Below are 20,692 nucleotides of genomic sequence, written 5' to 3'. Positions count from 1 at the left end.
CCAGAAAATTGCACCTGAACCAGGATAAACCCTGACCTACACTGTGACTTGGATGGCCTCAGGAGGTTGAGGGACGTGCTTTGATGGATTCTGTACCCACTGTGTTGCTTATGGAGCCCTGCCAGTGTGTGTTTTCTCATACATACACATCCATACCCCACTGCTTGAACACTTAGCAACTGCCTGTAAAATGCTGTAGTGTGACAGTCAGCTGGATAAAGATAACTCCTGCTGAATGATTTCTGATTCCAACTGTCATTTCCCAGTGCTCTCTGCTACCCTGCATCACCTGAGTGTCTTCGTAAGAAACCAGCCAAACACAGTTGGAGCAGATGAAGTCAGTTCTTAGGAACTGTGTTTCTTTTACCCTGTTACCTCCTTCTGTTTCCAGCTTGTTTTTCCTGCTGGCTCAATCTCGTTCATTTAGACACTGGAGCACTGTCACCCCTCCATCGTCCTTGACAGGGGCAGCCACATGCTTGTTACAGCACAGCATGCATTATTAGTTGGACACTTTTACATAGATCATTTGTATCCTTTATGCTAATATAGCGTATGTTCCCATGCATGACCAAAGAGTTTGCTAAATGGTAACTCATCCTCCTCCTCCTCCTCCACTTCCATTCTCCCTGTTTGTTCATTACAGTCAGTGATAATACATAAACAGCTTTCACAATCAAGCTGGGGCTTTTTTACAGAGTCAGCACTCAAGGGGTAATGTGAGGGGAGGAGGGAGCAGGTTTGTTGTTCAAGTAGGATAGTAAGTTTCTGGGCTGCTTGGGGGCGATGGACATCCGCTCCAGCTGTGTTTAGGAATCTGACAGATAGTGCGCTCCATTAATTCCCTTTATTAAGCCTCTGGGCCCAGGCCAAGCCAGAGAAAACGATTGCAGCTGTAACCCTTCACATGCTGGCTGGACTGTGCACTCGCGGCCAGATGTCGCTCTGAGTTAGTCAGAGAGAAAGAGGTTTGTGGTTAATTTGTTTCTAGAAGTGCCTGAAATGGACATAAAAGCAAATATTATGGTGTTATGTTGTAGGAGAGGAGAGAAACAACTTCACTAAAGCTTTAGACTTTCCTCAAAATCCAGCTGATTGTTTGAATAAACCGGTACTTTACCAGACCCTTTAAATGTTGTGACATTAGGTCAGTCAAAGAAAACTGCAATCATAACTTGGTAACTGGATGGGTTGGATTTTTTTTTTTTTTTTTTTTTTTGATCTACCACATGAGCAAGGCAGCAAATTTTGGCCCAAACACCAAAGCCTTCACATGGGCCTTGAAAATGATTCTCTTGTTGCCTGTTGGCAGATGAATCAAAGCAAAATTATCCCTTGATGTTGTTTGAAATATTTATCAAAAGAGACAATACAAGGAGTGGCACAAATCATAAATATCAAGAAATATAAAAAGCTAATTCAAACCACATTTTAAGAGCCTGAAACGTTTTACACTCAAGAAACGGATACATGGGAATAAAGAAACAGAACCATAGCTACCATATGGAGGCATAAAACATGCCATGACATACAGGCTGTTTTTGTATAAAATGCATTTTGAACATTATTGCAGAATGGCACTTGGTGACCTGAAAGAGTTAGGCTGTAGTGGGAGTGGGCTCAGCTCACTTTAGGGAGCCATAGAGGCTGCTGAAGAGTGATTGTACTCTGAAACAGATCATAAATAGCAGAGGGTTCAGCAAGCACACTTCTGGGCCCCCACTAAGCCCTGTAAGCCCCTGGGTTAGGGCAGATGGAAGACTGAGATTATTTCATACTCTCTTTTGCCTTTACGGTCAGTAGGTGGGTGTGTAGTGAGGAACAATGAGTTCAAGCTCAAATGGACATGTGGGTGATGAGATGTTTGTGATTCAAGCAAACCAAGGGAGTAGATGGTGGCGTAGGAGAGCTGAGTGAAGGTGGGGGTCTCTGTATCAAACTGTTAGGGTGCCCTCTTGGGAGCTTCCTGCACAGAGCATGGCTAATCCATAGCAGCCCCTGACTCCTGCTTTACAGCTGACTGGGGAGAAACCATAAAAAAAGCATCATCTCTGTAGTGTGTGGAGTAGGGGCGAGGCTCAGGCAAGAAGCCCATGTGCTGTAGCTAGGCATGTAAACGTGCAAACAACTCTGCATCAAATTAGGGTGGAGACCCACAGGAGTTGCCTGGGACACCTGGTCACTGAGGACACCGCAAGGTTGGAAGGCTGCAGTCAACAGTAGTAACAGCTGAGCATGTTTTATTTGTAAAAGACTAATGTACAGTGTACATTGTCATCAGTGCATAATACTCCTAGGTGGGCTGGAAGATCACTGCAGTCTTTTTTGGGGGATTTGATTTCAGAATGAATTTAGTAGTACTCACAATTTTTTTCTAACAATGCAAGGCATCACAACAAACCTTGGCAACTATTGATCACCGTTGTGGTGTAAAACTAATGGTAAGTCTGTGTGTTACATCAGCTGGTAAATGTCTTCTTGAGTCCTGATGCACCTGCACATACAAGGCAGGAGCCCATTAATGACAAAAAATACTCAGTCAGTAGAAAATCAGCTAAAACAATTCTATATCTGAATACTGCCAGCTGTTCAACATGACAGCGATTTCCATTTTTTATATTCATTATTAAGTATTTGTTCAGTCTACTATGGTGCCTTTGTAGTGTTTTTTGTGTTGTTGACATTGTTGTCAGACATCTGGTCAGGGTGCCCCCTGGATGTCTCCTTGTCATTTTAATTCTTGACTTTTTTAACACACTTCCTAGTGTTATATTTAGTTGCTGCAACACAATTTCTAGTAAAGAATCAATGAAATATGATATGTCATCTTATATTTGCACCTTTATTTGACACAAGTACAGGAAATGATTCTCAGGGTCTAAACTGACCAATTTCATATTATTTAGAAAAATATAAACAAATCTAGAGTTTGACTCCAGCAACACAATCAGAAAATGTTGGGAGAGAGGATTTTTTAAGCATCTGGGAACTGAGGATAATACAACTTGCAGTTTTGAAAGATGAATGTGTCCATTCTTGCTGGATGAAAGATTTCTGCTGCCTCACACTCTGTGGTTATTTCCTAATTCTCAACATGCAAAATACATTTTAATAGTAGACAGATCTGGACTGCAGGACAGCCAGTGAAGCACACACACTCTATAAACTACACTACTGAAAGTCATTCAGAATGATGTCTGTTGTTGTCCTGCTGATATGACTGTGAAAATACATCCCCTTGACGGCAAATATGTCTCTCCATAATTCCAACATACACCTCTGCATCATTGGATCCCTAACACATATCCATGTTAGTCACCCATGCACCCTCATACCATCACAGGTACTGGCCAGTGACCTACTCTTGCTTGAAAAGACTAAACTCTCAGTTGATTTTCCTTTTATATCCAGTGCTGACACCCTTACCTGTAAGTAATTGTTCTGCTGAGCGTGGTTACTTGGATTTGTTTTTAATAAAGTTCTCTTTCTTTGCCTCTTCCAAGTTTTTGAGTGGTTGCTTGTCTTTTAGTTTAAATGTTACAGATTTGTAAAATAAAATTAAGTTAAAAAAAATCCTTTGTACACCCATCCATCCATCCAGTTACAGAGGGAACAGGTTCAGGACGGAAACCCAGACATCCTTCTCCCCAGTGACAGTGTCCAGCTACTCCTGGGCGATCCAGAGGCATTCCCAGGATTCATCCCATGTCCCAGCTGGTTGTACTTGAGAAATCTCCAAAGGGATGCAACCAGTAGGCATCCTAATGACATTAAATGAAATGACAAATACTTTATAAATCAGATGCCCATACCACCCTCTTTTGAACATGTGCCTGTTAAATAAACATTTGAATGAATTGACAAATTTCCAATTTAAGTTTTGCTGCTTCTTTTTAACTTCCTTTCTTTTCTAGAAAAAGGTTTGTAAAGGCTTGTTAGCAAGTAAGTGTTATTGCTACAGTCATGCCAAAATACTTGAAAAGATGCATAATCACTTGTGCTCCTCACACAGCTGTTTCCAGGAGTCCCTTTAAACACAGCTGCTGTAGTTCTATGTTCAAACACTCCACCCTTGTTGTTCCCTTTTCTCAATCCCTGTGGCTGTCACCTCAACAACAGGCAGTAAAAGAAGTTTTTGTGTTCTCTGCATCCACTATGAAAAACACCAAAAGCCTAGAGCCAAGTGTGCAATGGCCAATAATGTAGTTTGTAGTATAAATTTCTGAAAAGGGCATTTAAAAATGTGTTAATAAAAGTGGCAAAGTGACTTGGTCCCGTGTTGAACAGTGAGGCTATTGTCTTGGCTCTTTTGGAGCCTGCTGGAGAGATTAAGCACCCAGAAAAGAGATGAAGTACAGAAGAGAGAGGGAGGGTGAGGGTCTCAGGGTTGATTTGAAGGGCTTGGTGGTTAGTTTGGAGCGTGTTGAAGGGGAGGGGACTCTCTCACTCTCTTCCTTTCTTTAAGAAGTCGGCGAAGGCAGCTGGAGGCACGCAGCGTGTTGTAGTGCTCTAGGGCCATGTGGTTTGTATTAGTGAGGACAGGGTGTCTGGCACCAGGATAGAGAGCGGGTGGTGCACATGGAGTTAAGGGTGTATAAGGTTGAGGGGTTACAGGACATTTGGATTTTCAGATATGGGAGAAAATCTGAGAATCCACAGTGAGAAAGACCAGGACATTTGTAGATCTGTTTTTAGATGCAATTGACAGAACTAATATGCAAAAACAATAACATACGCTGATACTCTGCTTAAGTAATTTGTTCAGCCCTCATGCTGCCCTCTATATTTTTCTTATTTTTCTTAGATGAGGAACACACTAAATACTCAATTACATAAGTACTGATTAAATGTAATTATGTTCAAATTTAAAAAGAACATGTTTTTGCAGGACACGAGGAAGAGAAGGGACTTTATTTGATGTTATCACTAAATATTGCAGTTATTACTTTTTATATATGCATTTATATGTAAAAATGAAAATGTATATATGTATATATGTGCATATGTGTTTATAAATATGTATAGATCCTTATTAGCATGCCCCTTAGAACAACCATTACACAATTTAATAAATCTCATTGAATGAATAAACAGTATATAATGCAGTCCTGTAATTTCAACACAATTATCAAGAAATCATAAAAATTGTGAGTTCAGTGTGAGTTCTTACTATTGTAATGTGAAACGTGCTGAAGCTGATTTGTTGGAACTCTGTCCAGATGGATGAGATGCTGATGCTGCAGTCAGCTGTGGACTCTGATCAGTACTGTGCACCACCAGGATCCATCCAGCTGGAGAACAGGGAGAAGGCCTACAGTCAAAAACTGCATGCCTACCAGGATGCCCAGAGGAGACAAGCCCAACTTGTTCAGAAGCTGCAGAACAAGGTGGCTGAAACAAACCTCACAGGTCAGACACCTTCACACAAGAACTCTAAATGTCCTTTTACAGAACAAGGTATGTTATGTTTTTCTCACAGCTACTTCATTACAAGAAGAGATGTGGAGAACTAGAGGAGCAGGTGCTGGAGAAGACTTCAGAGACCGAAAAGATGAGATTGTTGGTACGTCTAAATAACTGCAAGACCTTAAACATCATTATCAGTCAGTTATACACTCACCATTAACTTTATCAGGCTCAGCTGCCTGGTAACACAAATATCTAATCAGCCAATCACACGGTAACATTTATTCATGTGGCCATAGTGAAGGCAGTTCTGGAGGGAAAAGTGGGCCCAGCCTTGTACTAGCAAGGACCTAATAAAGTGGACGGTGAGTTTAAATAGTGATGATAAGTCTACTCAGGTTGCTCTGCGGTTAATCAAGTCCTTACACTCAATCAAGATTAAGGTTGTGGTAACATTAATGAAGAAGGTAATATTATGTAGTATGACATAGTAAATGGACACTAAATTACCATAACAGCTTATTAATGAGTTGGCAGACATTTTTTTTTAGGAAAAACACACTAAACATCATAATCCTTCATTTCTGAGTGTCGTTGAACGCACAAAGATAATATTTAATTTTTAAATACCTAATACACTGCTGGGTCGTTAATAAGTGTTCATGTGTGGAATGACTCGGTTTTTTGCTTCTGTCTTATTTTTTATATTAAAAGCTTAAAATTCTGCCACTCAAACAAAACAGCAGACATCTGCATTAAGTAGATAGTAAATATGAAATAGTTTGAGACGAACAGATGGACTGTTCTTGTAGTTAATAAGGTTTGTGCTTTTCTTTAGATATACTTAGTCGATCCAAATATTAGTCTTGGCAGCGAGTAGATTTGCACAGTAATTATGTTTCATCAGAAATGTCAGTTAAAAGCTGACCGACTGCTGCTGCCATATATCTAAATGTTATCAGGCTGCCAGTTGTGAAGGTGTGTGTGTTCAGCTGCAGGCCCACGTGGACTCAGCTGAGCGTCAGAGGAGTGTTGAAAAGGATCTGAACGCTGCTGTCCAGAAAACATCTGCTAAGCTGCAGGAGGAGCAGAGGAGGTGAGTGACGGACACTGCTAATCGCTCAGCTAAAACAGAAACTTGTGCAACCATAATGTTCATGACTAATACTTATTAGAGGAAGGGTTTGACTACAGAAATAAAAAATAATTTCCCTGCATTCAGAGGGAGTTACTAATTAGATGCAGATTTGTAACAGTAAATTCACGTTTTCTTGTTTTGTTGTTGAGAAGCAGAAATTGAGTTAAAATATTTCTGAGAAATGTGAGGAGCAGAGATATTCCCATCAGTTCTTTGGGCTTTCCTTCAACTTTTTCCTGTCCCTGCTGGAAGAAAAATCTGGAAGAGAAAGAGCTGCAGAGAGATAACCTTTGCATCTAATTTGTCAGAGAAAATGAGTTTGCTCTTCTCTGCAAATCTTTTTAGTCATGCTTCACATTAAGTGTGGAACTGTCTCTGGAGCTAAGGGCAGATTTTAAGGCTTTATGTTTTAAACAACCATGTAGCTAAAAGTAACCCAGATTTTAACTTAACTAGAGCCAGATTAGTGTAGAGCTCCACTGGCTTACACACTTTTGTAGACATAATTCCACAACTATCGCTTACAGATTGGTATTACTTTTTCCCCACATCTTACTTCCCTTTCAACACCATACAGCAGGATTCTTCAATGCTGGTCCTTGAGGGAAGGACTGCAGGTTTTAGTTTCACACTTTAACATACCTGATTCAAATTAAATAAACTCTTCGACACCTTGTTCTAGATTTTTATACAGTCCTGCTAATGTTCATTAATGAGGTGAGTGCAAGCAGGGAAACAGCTGAAACCTTCAGGACAGTGGCTCTCGAGGACCAGAGTTGAAGAACCCTGCTTTACAGGCACACATTGGTTTGGCTGTCTCTTAGACAGATAACTGAAAATAACTGTGTGGCGTGCTTTACTGTAACAGAGTGCGTGTGGAGTGTGAGAATGAGGTAAACATTTTGTAATCGCTCTACTGGCAGGTCTGGTTGATATTAAGTCTAAGTTGACAAAAACATTACAAAACTGTCACACATGTTCACCCTGCTACTGCAATGAGCAAGGATGGCTCACTGTGCTGTAAATATATATTAACCGGCTTCATCAGGTCCACCTTGCTAGTACCAGGTTGGACCCATTTTTTTTCATAAGAACTGCCTTCATTCTTGGTGTCATAGATTCAACAAGGTGGTGGAAACCTTCCTCAGAGGTTTTCTCCATATTAACATGACAGCATCACACAGTTGCTGCAGGTTTGTCGGCTGCATCCATGATGAGAATCTCTTGTTCCACCACATCCCAAAGCTGCTCTACTGGACTGAGATCTGGTGACTGTGGAGGCCGTTGGAGTCCAGTGAACTCATCGTCATGTTCTAGAAAGCAGGTGGAGATGATCTGAGCTTTGTGACATGGTGCATTATCCTGCTGGAAGTAGCATCAGAAGATGCTCCACTGTGGTCATAAAGGGATGGACATGGTCAGCAACAATACTCAGGTAGGCTGTGCTGGTTAAACCAGGCCACGTTGGTACTAAGGGGCCCAAAGTGGACCAAGAAAATAACCCCCACACCATTACACCAGCAGCAGCCTGAAACATTGATCCACGGCAGGATGGATCCATGTTTTAATGATGTTTCCACCAGATTCTGAGTCTAGCATCTGACTGTGGAGCTGAAATGGAGACTCATCAGACCAGCAACGTTTCTCCATCTTCTATTGTCCAGTGTTGGTGAGTGTGTGTGAATTGTAGCCTCAGTTTCCTGTTCTTAGCTGACAGGAGGCACCCGGTGTGTCTTCTGCTGCTGGAGCCCATCTGTTTCAAGGTTGGACGTGTTGTGTGTTCAGAGATGCTGTTCTGTGGACCTTGGTTAGAACCAGTGCTTACTGGACTTCTTGTTGTCTTTCTATCATCTCCAACCAGTCTGTCCATTCTCCTCTGACCTCTGACATCAACAAGACATTCTGGTCCAGACAACTGCTGCTCACTGGATATTTTCTCTTCTTCAGACCATTCTCTGGAAACCCTAGAGATGGTTGTGTGTGAAAATCCCAGTAAATACTCAGACTAACAACCATGCTACATTCAAAGCCACTTAAATCTCTCTTCTTCCTCATTGTGATGCTGAGTTTAAACTTCAGCAAGTCATCTTCATCATGTCTACATAACTAGATGTTGAGTTGCTGCCATGTGATTGGCTGATAAGATATTTGTGTTAACAAGCAGGTGGACCTGATAAAGTGGACGTTGAATGTACTGTATATGATGGCTATATAATTTTTGGTTTGAGTATTTTGTCATCATTTCATTGGACTTGTTATTTGCAGGTGTTCCAGCCTCGGCCAAGTGAATTCTGTACTAAGAGAACAACTGGACCAGGCAGACACTGTCAACAAGGAGCTAACTGAGAGCTTATGGAAGGCCTGTGAAGATGTAGAGTTGTGCGATACTCGTCTTCGCAGAGAGCAAAAGGTGGGAAAAACAACACAAAAATGAAGAGCTTGAGTCAAAAGGGCAACAGGGAAAGCTTGAGTTCACATCTTACTGCACAGAGATTGTGAAATTAACTCCTGTTGAGTTCACATGGGGTAGGAATTCCATTCATAGCCAGTTTCATCAATTCCCTCTTGTTCCCTGTTCATTTCATTGCTATGATTTTTGAATTGTTGTTTCCTGTGAAAACATTCCAACTGCTGAGGGGGAAGAAAACTCTGTGCAAACAAATTTCTTTCGTGCTGTAAATGGGCTACATCTGTTGACTAAGGGAAATCCAATTATTTGTATGTGTGCCAGCATGAGTCCAAGAGTTCCAGCGTTGCATATGTTTGGGGATCAAAACAAAATGAAAGCAACCCTTAACACCTACCCTCCACTAGTCCTCTTGTCTGCCTGTCTCCTCAGATGTGCGCCTCCCGGTCGAGTCGCGAACAGGCTCGTGTCAGAGCGCTGTGGCGCCAGGCTGCCTCCCTCAGGAGCATTTTCACCCAGCTAAGGACTTTCACTGACAGGTGAGTGAGGCACAATGCCAGAATCCCTCCAGCAATACCACAAAAACCCTGAGACTATCCATCTCTCATCAGAGGATCAAAGTAAAGCAGGTCATCAGGGTCGCAGGTCCCCCTACTTATTGTTCCTTCGTCTGAGATGGGGGCAAATGGGTTAAAGTGGCCGTATTCACTGTTGAAATCATCCATCAGCACCAAGGTTGAGCTCTTTGCCTGAAGAAGACTCCCAAACATATATCCACCGTTTTAAATGTGCTGAAAAGTGATTTAGTTAAAGAGGCTGTATTGTAACTGATGACGCTTCAAGGTTAGCCCTGATCCTAGATTTTAACATCCATCTTCATGCAGGCAGATCTTTAGTTAGACTCCGAACTCGTGTGTGATACCAGGATGTCAGTATTTTTCCCGCTTTCTTATGTTTTGCCACACTCTTTATATTCTTGCCGCACATAACTCTTGTCAACAGAACTCTGTCTGATATGCGTGGCGAGTGTGTTGCCATGAGCCAGAAACTACAGCTTGCATGCATCAACCTAGACGCCAGAGTGACAGAAGAAAATGCCTGTGGTGGTGTGGAGATGCAGCTGAAAGATAAGCTGAAAGAGACCATGCAGCTTCAGGCTCGCTGGGATACAGAGAAAGTAGAGCTTAACTCCAGGTAAAGCCATCTTAAAATAAACTTAGCACAAAAACTGAGGAAATTAGTGTTTGGTTGATTATGTCTCCCCTTTAATAATACCAAATGGTTTTGTATTATACATGGTTGGAAAGCCTGATTAGTCACCTTCATAATGAGGTAAAACTTGCAAGGATGGTGCTTCTGTGTAATAAACAACACAGCAAAACGTGTGGGTTGCACCCCAAAAATGTACAAAATTCCCCAGAAATATTCTCCTGTTGGTATTCACTCTGGTTCTGAGTTTTTTGGTGGGTTGGATGGTTACATTCTCCCACAATAAAACTAATTAAAATTGAATGAAAAAAACTCTCACAGTAAGAAAGAAAATAAATACATATATAAGCTACTTGTCGTTATATTCATTTTCCATTGTCAGGAACCTCAGTAAGGCAAAGCAGTTTATTTGTACAGCACATTTCATGTACAAGACAATTCAAAGTGCTTTAGATAAAACATTAAATGCATTACAGATGGTGCAAAGAAAGCCTTAAAAAATAGTAAAAGTCAGCAACAAATAGCAAAAATCATATAAAATCATAAATTAAATTAAAATAATTAAAGGCAAGATAATTTAAATGTTACTGTGAATATTTCATGCATAGGCACATGAGAAAAGAAATTTAACCTGGATTTAAAAGTGTCTACGTTTAGTGAAAGTTTAATCTCCACTGGCAGTTTGTTCCACTTGTTTGCAGCATAACAGCTAAATGCTGCTTCTCCATGTTTAGTCTGGACTCTGGTCTGGACTAGTTGACCAGAGTCTTTGGATCTAAGAGTTCTGCTAGGTTTATATTCTCTGAACATATCACAGATGTATTTGGGCCTAATGTGTTCTGGCATTTATAAACGTTTAAAAGGGTTTTAAAATCTTTTCTGTAACTGACTGGAAGCCAGTGTAAAGATTTCAAAACTGGTGTGATGTGTTCAGATCTCTTAGTCCTGGTTAAAACTCTAGCAGCAGCATCTGGATGAGCTGCAGATGTTTAATGCTCTTTGTAGGAAATCCTGTTAAAAGACCATTATAGTAATCCAGTTTTCTACTGGTCTTTCAGGGAGACTAAACGTTTAATCCTGTTGATGTTTCTGAGTTGGTAGTAGTGATGAAGATCCAGCTTGGCATCTAGCTGTGGGATGGCATCCTATTCCTTCAGAAGTTGTTGAAGGTCAGCCAGCGTGGTTGTGTTGTTCACTCTGGTGTGAACAGCATGATCCCACCAGTGTTCACTTGGGTCGAGGTTTGGACTCACAGCAGGTCTTTCCATCCATTCCACTCCCAAATTTTGGAGGTAATCTGTGGAGGAGAGCATTGTCATCCTGGAGGATGAAGTAAGGTCCCTGATTCTGTAGATATGGGATCACTACTGGCTCCAGAATCTCATTCAAGTCTGTCTATCAATCACCTACCAGTCATACACCTGTGACTGAAACACACCTGGCAGCACCTGAGTCTCAAAACAAGAGTGAACACCAACAGGAGATTTGGGAGGGGGTACCTACACGTTTAGCTTATTACACAGAACACCGTCCTTACAAGTTCTACCTGGTTGCAAAGCTGACTAACCAGGCTTTCCAACCATGTATAACACAAAACCAGACGGTATTTTTAAAGGGGAGAAATAATCAACCAAACACTAATCTCCTTATCTTTTTTGTGCTGGAGTTATATTTATTTACCGGGGTCTGTTAAATGACTGTCAGTAAATTACAATAACAGTGATGCTGGTTTCAGTGTTAATATTAAAAGCTGACTGAGAAAATGCACAATATTTCCCATAAAGGTAAGACCATTTTTCCTAGTGTGAGAGGTTGCCCATTCATCTGAAAAGAAAGCTAGATGAAACCCCAGAACTTTATAAACTGATATCTTTCAAGCTTCATTTTTGTGCCATCTCCTATGCCCTTCAACCAGAACACTACTCAAATAGTGATCCCTTTGTATCCTGGATCTAAGTTTCTTCTGATATTCTCAGAAGTCTTTGTTAATCCCATCCCGCCATGTGCAGAATATGATAGGGTTGATGGTCTTGTAAGAGGAGTGCATGCCAGTCTCAGGGAACTGTGTGTGTGTGTCTTTGGGTGTATGTGTGTGTTATTTGTGTGTTGGCCTATGTAGGATCCAGGACTTGACTGATACATTGAAGCACCTCCAGAGCCAGAACACTGAGAAGAATGCCAGCCTCAAAGCCATGCAGATCAGTCTGGACAGGATGGTAGGACTCTGGGAATCAGCATTTGGGAGTGGCAGATAGACTGGTGGCTAAGAAGCCTAAATTGGCTGTTGTCTGGACCTCAGGCTTGATAAAGTCCATAACTTCCTAGTCTAGAGGGCTGCAGTCTGGGGAATGTCAGTCTGGCTCTACGTATGTTGCTTATCTGACTTAAATGGTTTCCTGCTCAGGAGACGAGGAGAGCAGAGGATAAAAGTGAGATGGAAATACTCCACGCAGAGATCCAAGCCCTCCAAAACATTTTACACCATATTCACCAGGTCGAAGCACAACATTCAGAACTACATTGTGCACTTTTTCAGGATGAAGGTGTAATTTTTTTTTGTTTTTGTTTTTCAACTCTAATTAATTTCCAGTTGGTCAGTGAGGACGAGAGCTTTGAAATGCTGTCATCCTCTCATCTCCATGGCCAGTCTCCACTAAGCAACACCACCCTGATGGCTGTACAGAAAGCACTCTCAAAGCATCAGAAACAGGTGGAATAATTGTTTCATTGGAACATTATTCTTATTGTTTATAAATATTATTTCACCTACTTAATGACACGAATGCATAAAAACCACAGGAGCTATGTGCACGTTTGGAAGCAGCTCTGGAGCAAGTGGACACTTTGCATGATCATTTACAGGAGAGGGATGCTGAGAGGATAAAGGTGGAGAAGATGATGCAGGAAGTACGGAGAGAAAGTCAGGAGGCTAAAAAAGCTTTGGAGGAAAGCCTCAAAGACAGCAGCAGATATCGTTGTTTACTGGAGCTCCTGTCCAGGTTCACTCTAAACATTTTCTTTACTATTGTGACGTCAGTATTTGTGACAAAGTCACGTGGAAACAAATTTACATTTACTGATGTTGTGTATGTTGTTTGATATTGGACCTGAGCATTTTCAATCTTTACTTATCCTCCTTCTTTCTCCATTTGGTACAGTGAGAAGGGCAGCCTGGAGAAGCAGCTTCCAGGACTGCAGCAGGAGGTAGACTCCCAGCGTGTGGAGCTGGAGGCACTGCGGAGCTCGTCACTGGACCTGCAGAGACAGCGGGACCTCCTGAGGCAGCAGAGGGAGGACTTAGAGATGCAGCTGGCACGCCAGCACACAGAAGCTCAAAGAGGGTACAAATGCGAACAGAGAATGGCCATTACACAACACACATCCTGTCAAGCAGGATTGTTTTCAGGCTTCATGTGTTTTAGAGTTCAGACCAGGAACACATGTCATGCTCCAGCCAACAAAACACCCGGATGAAATTTGGATGAAAATGTAAATTATTTACATAGAATTACTGCTCTTATGCAAGAGAGGTACTTTCTTTATTTTCTTCAGGAGCTAAAAAATTTGATTATCTGAGAACTGGAGCAGGACAAGAACAAAAAGGCCTTAGTGGTTTGGCCTTTGGCACTAACATTACTTCGTTTTTCAAAGTGGAGATGGATCACTGTTCAGGGACTTTGTGTGTTAGACTATGAAATAGTGTGTGTGTGTGTGTGTGTGTGTGTGTGTGTGTGTGTGTGTGTGTGTGTGTGTGTGTGTGTGTGTGTGTGTGTGTGTGTGTTACGTGTCATGTTTCAGGGAGAGGAGTCTGCAGGAGCTTGAAGGGAAGCACTCAGATCTGCGTAATGAACTTACTACAGTGAAGGAGGCTCGGAGTCAAATCACTCTGCAGAAGGAGGTGTTGGAGGATGACAAGGCCAGCCTTGCTCTGGCTCTGAACAAGGTAAACCAACACTTCTGACTACAGAGGTCTAATAATTTACATACTTCTTATAATACTGATTAACTCCACAGATGGAGTCCCAGAGTGCTGCACAAGAGTGTGCTCTAAACAAACTGCAGAGTCAGGAGGCTGCTCTAAAAGATTCTCTCGCCAAAATGGCTGCCCTTAGTGAAGGCTTAGCTAAAGACAAGGTTGAACTCAATCGCATTCTGCTGCAGGTCAGTCCTGGTTTACTTGAATAGGTTAGAAGCAACAAAACAAAAAAATACATAAAAAATTTTTTGGTTTCTCTTGCAGACAGAAGGTGAGAAAGCAGAACTTTGTGAACGTAGACGGGAAGCTGAAGCAGAGCGAGCAGCAACCAGAGAGGAAGCAGTTCGGGCACAAAAAGAGATGATGAATCTCCTTGCTGAGAAACAAGCCCTGGAGAGCTCACACGTTCAGTTACAAGACCTCTGCCAGAGGCTTGAAGCAGAGCTGAGCCTTCTCCAGAAAGAGAGAGCTGAGGGCCTGGAGAAACACTGGCAGGTCAGGACCCGCCAGCCATTCACACTCCTCTTAGCTCTCACCACCTGGGAGAACAATTTTCATGGTATTAATAGCTTTCATCACACTCATGGAGCCTGTTGTTGCATTAAAATATAGGAGGTGATGTGTTTTTCTTCATATGGGAAATGGAGAGCAGGTTGAGCTCTTCTGTGTGCTTTATGGGTAACATGGGACATAACAAGGATGGGATATTCATGAACAAATGTGAACTGCAATAGATAGGCATATAATATCCAGTAGGGGGTTTAGTGAAAGCGGCAATAAATTAACACCTAAAATATTCCCATTATTCCTCAGCTGATCTCCTAGTTTGGCCCTACAAAGAATGAAAGGAATCCTATCCTGTTTTATTATTTGTTCCGAATGGGAAACTGGGATATTCGTGTTGATCAGAGCTAGAAAATAACAAACCCAAACAATCTGACAAATTCCATCCAAACATTTTTAGATAGCTTATCTGTAAAAATAAATCAGCCTTGAATCAAACAAGCCCTGTGTGGCCTCTGTTGCACTATGCTTATGTTTCATGCCCGGATTGAGTGCTACTCACACCCATAATATGTAATTCATCCTTCTTCATATTTACCTAAGGGGAGGCTTGGAGAAACTCTGTGGTAATATTTAATTAATGTGAGTTCATTTCAGTCCAAATCACATTACAGTGATTGTTGCTTTTTCAACTGTTTTTTGCAATGAAATATTAGAAGTCACAACAGACGGTTTTATACAATATAGTGATGTTTTGTGCCAGTAAGTGCCACACTATATCAGGTCAAATATAAAGTTCTGTTACAATATCTTCTTGATTGTACTGAACATACCACAAAACACTGTTTGGGAATTACTGATTCAAAACAAAAAGTGGAAGATGATTGAAGTTAAAAAGATTTTTTTGTTTAAATAAACCAAATAGACCAAAAATGACCAAAGTGACTATATTCTCATTTCTCCACAGTAAATGCAGCAAAACTTTCTATGAATAATTACAACCCCCATTCATAAAAAAGTTGGGACACTGTGTAAAATCCAAATAAAAACCTAATTCAATGATTAGGTTATTCCGGTAATTCCATAAACCCATATTTAATATGCAATAGTGATATTTTACCATTTCATGGAAAATATAAGCTAATTTTGAATTTGATGGAAGCAACACATTTGTAAAATGTTGGCTAAGGTGCCACAGAAGGCTGTAAATGTAAATGGCACAAATCATAAACAGCTGGAGAAACCTTTGGCAGCTAATTAGTTTAATTGGCATAACATGCCAGCAGTAGCATGACTGGGTAAAAAAACAGCATTTCAGAGAGGCAGAGTCTCTCAGATGTTACGATAGACAGAGATTCACAGTGATTCACAGAGATTCAATCTGAGACAAACTGGATCTAAACATTGTGGAACAGTTTCAGAAAAATGTCCCTCTATGTAAAACTGTGAAAACTTTGAAGATTCCATTATCTACAGTTTGTAATATCATCAAAAGATTCAGAGAATTGGGATGGATCTCTGTGTGCATGGGAAAAGACTGAAGCTCAAACTGGATGCTGATGATCTGGGGGTCCTCAGGTGGCACTGCATTAACTACAGACATGATTCTCCACTGGAAATCAGTGCGTGGACTAAGGAAGACTTCCAGAAACCACTGTCTGTGAACACAGTTCACCCTGAAATCCATAAATGCAGGTTAAACCTCATCATCCAAAAAAGAAGCCAGATGTGAACAGGATCCAGAAACAGCACCATCTTCTCTGGACCAAAGCTTATTTAAAAGGCTCTGAGGCAAAGTGGAAAACGGTTCTGTGGTCAGATGGATGAAAATGTGAAATTCTTTCTGGAAAGCATGGACAACGTGTCCAGACTAAAGAGGAGAGGGAGCATCCAGCTTGTTATCAGTGAACAGGTGAAAAGCTGCATTTCTGATGGGATGGGGCTGCATTAGTGCGTATGGCGTGGGCAGCTTCCACATCTGTGAAGCTCCATCAATGCTGAAAAGTACATGGAGGTTTTAGAGCAACATCTGCTCCCATCCAGACAACGTCTCTTTCAGGGAAGGTCTTGCAGATTCAGCAAGACGATGCTGAACCACATCCTTCATCCATCACAATGAAATGAAAGCAGAAATTCAGCAACCAAGGTCCAGAATCCTGCATCAGACTAGAATGGGACAACATTCCTCTCCTAAAACTCCAGCAACTTGTCTCCTCACTTCCCAGATGTTTACAGACAATAGTTAAAAGAGGAGGGATGCTACACAACGATAAACACACTGGAACTACTTTTTACAGATGTGTTGCTGCCATCAGATTCAAAATGAGCTCATATTTTCCATGAGATAGTAAAATGTCTCAGTTTCGACTTCGGGTTTTTAAGAATTTGAGTTGTTAGGTTTTGAAGGAATGAACTTCATGCTAAGTTAAATCCAGTCAGTCATACTGAGTGTGGTGTTAATTATCTAAGTATTTGAAAAGTAGAGGGAAGGTATGTTTCCCAAAATATTTGAATTTAAACTTTAGACATGTTTAAGACAGTCCTAGAATGACTTAAGTTAAATGCATATACATCATAGTTGCTTTCATCTCTGTTTCCACCATAAATTACCTGTTCGTTTTGGTGATTTTCAACACGATGCATCCCAGGAGATTCTACTCCTCAGAACTTCCACATAGATATTTCTGGAGTCCTAAGATTTAGAGACATGATGAATAAATTTCCACAAGCTGCACACTGATATATAAAGAGTTCATTATTCTTGTTGCTATATATAGGTCTTGTGGTGTGTCAAAGTGATTTAAAACACAGTTGGAAAAATGTCACAAATGCACTTGAGCTGAATGTCAAGTTCAATATTAGTGCAGCAAATGTGACCTCATAAATTGTAGCGATTGGGTGATTTATTTATAATCGTTGCCGTTTGCACTCTTCCACACAAAACAGGCCTGCATGCTGTTTTTTAATGGATATAATGAAACACTGTTGTACAGATGATAAACTTTGCTTGACTTTTTTCATGGGGGTTCCTCTTTGTGTTTACGGTCTCCAGGTCAAAAGTCAGATGCAGACTCTGACTGAGGAGCTGTGTGCGTGCAGGAAGGAGCTTGAGGCAAAGACCACATCCATAAAGAGAGCAACCCATGACATGGAGGAGCTGGCCAAGGACAAAGCAGCTCTGCATGTCAAGCTAAACTCTGCTGAGCGAAAGGCCTCTGGTCTCACGCAGGAGCTGGTTAAACTGAGGTCTGAGCATGTTTGTGCACTGAAATGTTTTTATCAGTTTCATATTTACGAGAATTTAATTTACAACTGTACAAAAGCATATATGAAAATAAGGACTGGAGTTAGGCAAGTATTGGTAATTTTTGGGTTAACAGTATAAGGAATTAATGGAAGTTAGTACACGTACTCAGAAGCATCATAAAAACCCAGTGTGTGTGTCTGTGTGTGTGTTTAAGTGAAACCAAATGACATGTGCATGTTGAATAAAGGTAAATTTTGCTTTTAGAGCACAGAGCGTCTCATGTAACAGGAGTCTTTAAGTAACTGGGTTTTATTTGGAAACTATGCTTGTGATGGATTATTGGATTTTATGACCTTCTGCACCTAGAAGTTCAAAGGTCTTTTTTTTTGGCTCAAACCTATTTACTGCTGTGTTCCAGAGCAGAGAAAGAGTCTCTGGAGACGTCTCTGTTTGAGAGCCAGGAGCTTTCTGCTTCCCTGGAGGCTGAATGCACCAGGTTGGAGGGTGAGAGGCGCAGCCTGAATCTGGCTAACGAGACCTTGACGCGTGAGTAGCCCCCTCCGTCAGAGACCCCTCTGTTTTCTTTGCCAAAAGCCTTGGCCATGAAGCTTTTCCAGCCACCCACTAGAGATCCATATTTTAGCTCTGAGCTCTGCAACAGCTGGGTTGCAGCATGACTGGAGCTGCTTTCTCAGCTGACCAGGGTCTCACTTCTCCACATAAACATACATGGGTCAGCTAAATGGTGTTAAGCTAGAACGTTCCACTTAAAGCCGTGGATGAGTATACCCCATAAATAAAATCTGAAATGAAACATAGCTGATCCCGGACCATCATCTGTTTGGGATTGTTGACTTTGTATGTTATTCATAGAAACGTTTATCTGTGCAGGCGATGCTGCTCAGATTCGTGTGGATTCTGAACAACAAATTGCACAGATTACACAGCAGCAGCATGAGTTGGAGGAGAAGCTGGTGAAAGTGGAGAAGAATGCCCAGATGACACTGAACAAAAGAGAGCAAATTCACAGAGAGCAGCTAGAAGCTGAACGTCAGCTAAAGGTACGATGTAAGGCGCTGTAGAGAGCATCTTACAGTGGGTTGAACCAGCCAGTACCCATAAGTATTTAATACCTATGGATTGAATCAATTGTTCTCCAACTCAGCCTCATCTTAGCTAAACACCTGTAAAGTTTGCCGTCTGCTTTGACAGGAGCAGCAGTATGAAGAGCTGATGGTTCAGCAGCAGCAGGCTGAAGAGCAGCTGCGCAGACAGTGTGAAGAGATGCGTGTGCACAACCAGAAGGAGCAGCAGCAGGTGCAGCAGGAACTGGCCAGGCTGCAGAAGGAGTTCAACCAAAGCCTGCTGCAAGCTGAGAGTGAAAAGCAGCAGGTGTGTCAGGTGGTCTTTATTCATGTGGGAGGTTTGTTGAAGTAATTGCGTTCATATGTATGAAAAGTGCCGTACTGTATTCTGTCTGTATCTTCTTACTACGCTCTGCCTCAGCCAGGGTTTTAAACTATATGATTATCCTTTATGTCCAAGACCTGTAGGTCAAATCACTTTCTGTGTGTGCAGGCTTTGTCTCAGAAGGAGGCAGAGAAAGCTGCCCTCACAGGAAAGTTTTCATCCCTGCGGCAGGATCTGGCCACAGCACACATAGAGATGGAACGCATGCAGAGGGAGGCACTCAGTAAACAGGAACAGGACGAGGTAAAAATCCTGCAGAGTCATGCTGGCCCAGGTCGGTGTGTAACTTAGTGGATTTATGCTTTTATCTGTTTCAGAATGTCATGACTGTCCTCAAATCTGAGCTGCAGGACTTGCAGACTCAGTTTGAAGAGTCTCTGAACTCCCATCAGAGTGACAAAAAAAGTCTCCTGGAGCAGGTCAGAGAGCTGAACCAGCAGAAAGAACAGGACAAGCAGGAGGTATGAACGTTCAAAATCTTCTGAGGTGTCTTTTTAACTAAATAATGCATTGTTTCAGTGGATCTAATGTATAATAATATCTACTGACTCATTCACACCTGGATTACAAATGACTGAATTTATTTACAAATGACTAAATTAATACTGTAGGGCCACTAGATAGATGGCTGTTTGTACTGTCTCAGAAATAAATTGGAAATTTCGTTCTTGTTTGGCTTGGCGTGGAAAGAGAGACCTCTGCTTCTACTGTGACGAAAGTTTGCACCAATTAGTGCCAGTGCAAAGGAGAACCATTTAACACTGGCCTCTGTTGATGTTGGCTGGTGTCAAACAGCTGTACGAGCATCAGGGTGCCATCAGGTACAAAGCTCACTCAGCCAAATCCTACAAGGAAAGGTGATGTAGTGCCCCTTTTAAGGCTTCGACTCTGCTCTCATTTTCTGTGTCCTTTTCCTGTGAAATCCACAGGAGGAAAATTTTGCTCCGTTGACCTTAATATAAACATAAAAGTGCAATTAGAGACCATAATTTGGCAGGGACACACCTCTCCGAGCCAAATGAGAGCAGTAAATCTCATCTCTTGGGGTTGCTTGAGGTCAGGATTCCAGGCACAGGGTCGCTGGGTGTTTTAGTGAAATAACAAACTCACACTCACCTCATTGAGATGTAACTGCAGAGTCAAACGGGCCTCAACAATCCTTGATTTAAAAGCCTGGATTCCTTAGAAAAGAGGGGGATTGTTTATCTGTGCGGGTCTTTTTGGTTTCCATTAAAAAGCAAAAATTCGGGTGACCTCTTCTTCAGGCCATCTCCTTAGCCTTGTCAAAATATAGTGAACTAGGACGTTTGGAGCCAGAGCAGAAGAGTTTTGAGG

General features: G+C 41.6%; 1 protein-coding gene across 3 annotated transcripts in view; it reads left to right on the top strand.

Annotated features, from left to right (window-relative positions):
- Nucleotides 1-20,692, top strand: part of crocc2 (ciliary rootlet coiled-coil, rootletin family member 2) — a 37,368-nt gene that overhangs the window by 5,421 nt on the left and 11,255 nt on the right. For all 3 annotated transcript variants that reach the window (XM_042006545.1, XM_042006543.1, XM_042006544.1), the window contains exons 4-23: nt 5,220-5,387; nt 5,480-5,563; nt 6,399-6,502; nt 8,810-8,954; nt 9,384-9,490; nt 9,954-10,145; nt 12,280-12,376; nt 12,565-12,654; nt 12,751-12,870; nt 12,960-13,159; nt 13,319-13,501; nt 13,959-14,103; nt 14,175-14,321; nt 14,401-14,631; nt 17,693-17,886; nt 18,306-18,433; nt 18,779-18,948; nt 19,100-19,279; nt 19,466-19,600; nt 19,675-19,818. In XM_042006545.1, coding sequence (XP_041862479.1) covers nt 5,220-5,387; nt 5,480-5,563; nt 6,399-6,502; nt 8,810-8,954; nt 9,384-9,490; nt 9,954-10,145; nt 12,280-12,376; nt 12,565-12,654; nt 12,751-12,870; nt 12,960-13,159; nt 13,319-13,501; nt 13,959-14,103; nt 14,175-14,321; nt 14,401-14,631; nt 17,693-17,886; nt 18,306-18,433; nt 18,779-18,948; nt 19,100-19,279; nt 19,466-19,600; nt 19,675-19,818 — 2,964 coding nt within the window. The remainder of the gene's footprint in view (nt 1-5,219; nt 5,388-5,479; nt 5,564-6,398; nt 6,503-8,809; nt 8,955-9,383; nt 9,491-9,953; nt 10,146-12,279; nt 12,377-12,564; nt 12,655-12,750; nt 12,871-12,959; nt 13,160-13,318; nt 13,502-13,958; nt 14,104-14,174; nt 14,322-14,400; nt 14,632-17,692; nt 17,887-18,305; nt 18,434-18,778; nt 18,949-19,099; nt 19,280-19,465; nt 19,601-19,674; nt 19,819-20,692) is intronic.

Source organism: Melanotaenia boesemani, chromosome 14 (assembly GCF_017639745.1).
Source record: "Melanotaenia boesemani isolate fMelBoe1 chromosome 14, fMelBoe1.pri, whole genome shotgun sequence".
NCBI classification, from domain to species: Eukaryota; Metazoa; Chordata; class Actinopteri; order Atheriniformes; family Melanotaeniidae; genus Melanotaenia; species Melanotaenia boesemani.
The sequence above is the reverse complement of the archived record's forward strand: the minus strand, read 5'-3'. Positions and strand labels throughout refer to the sequence as shown.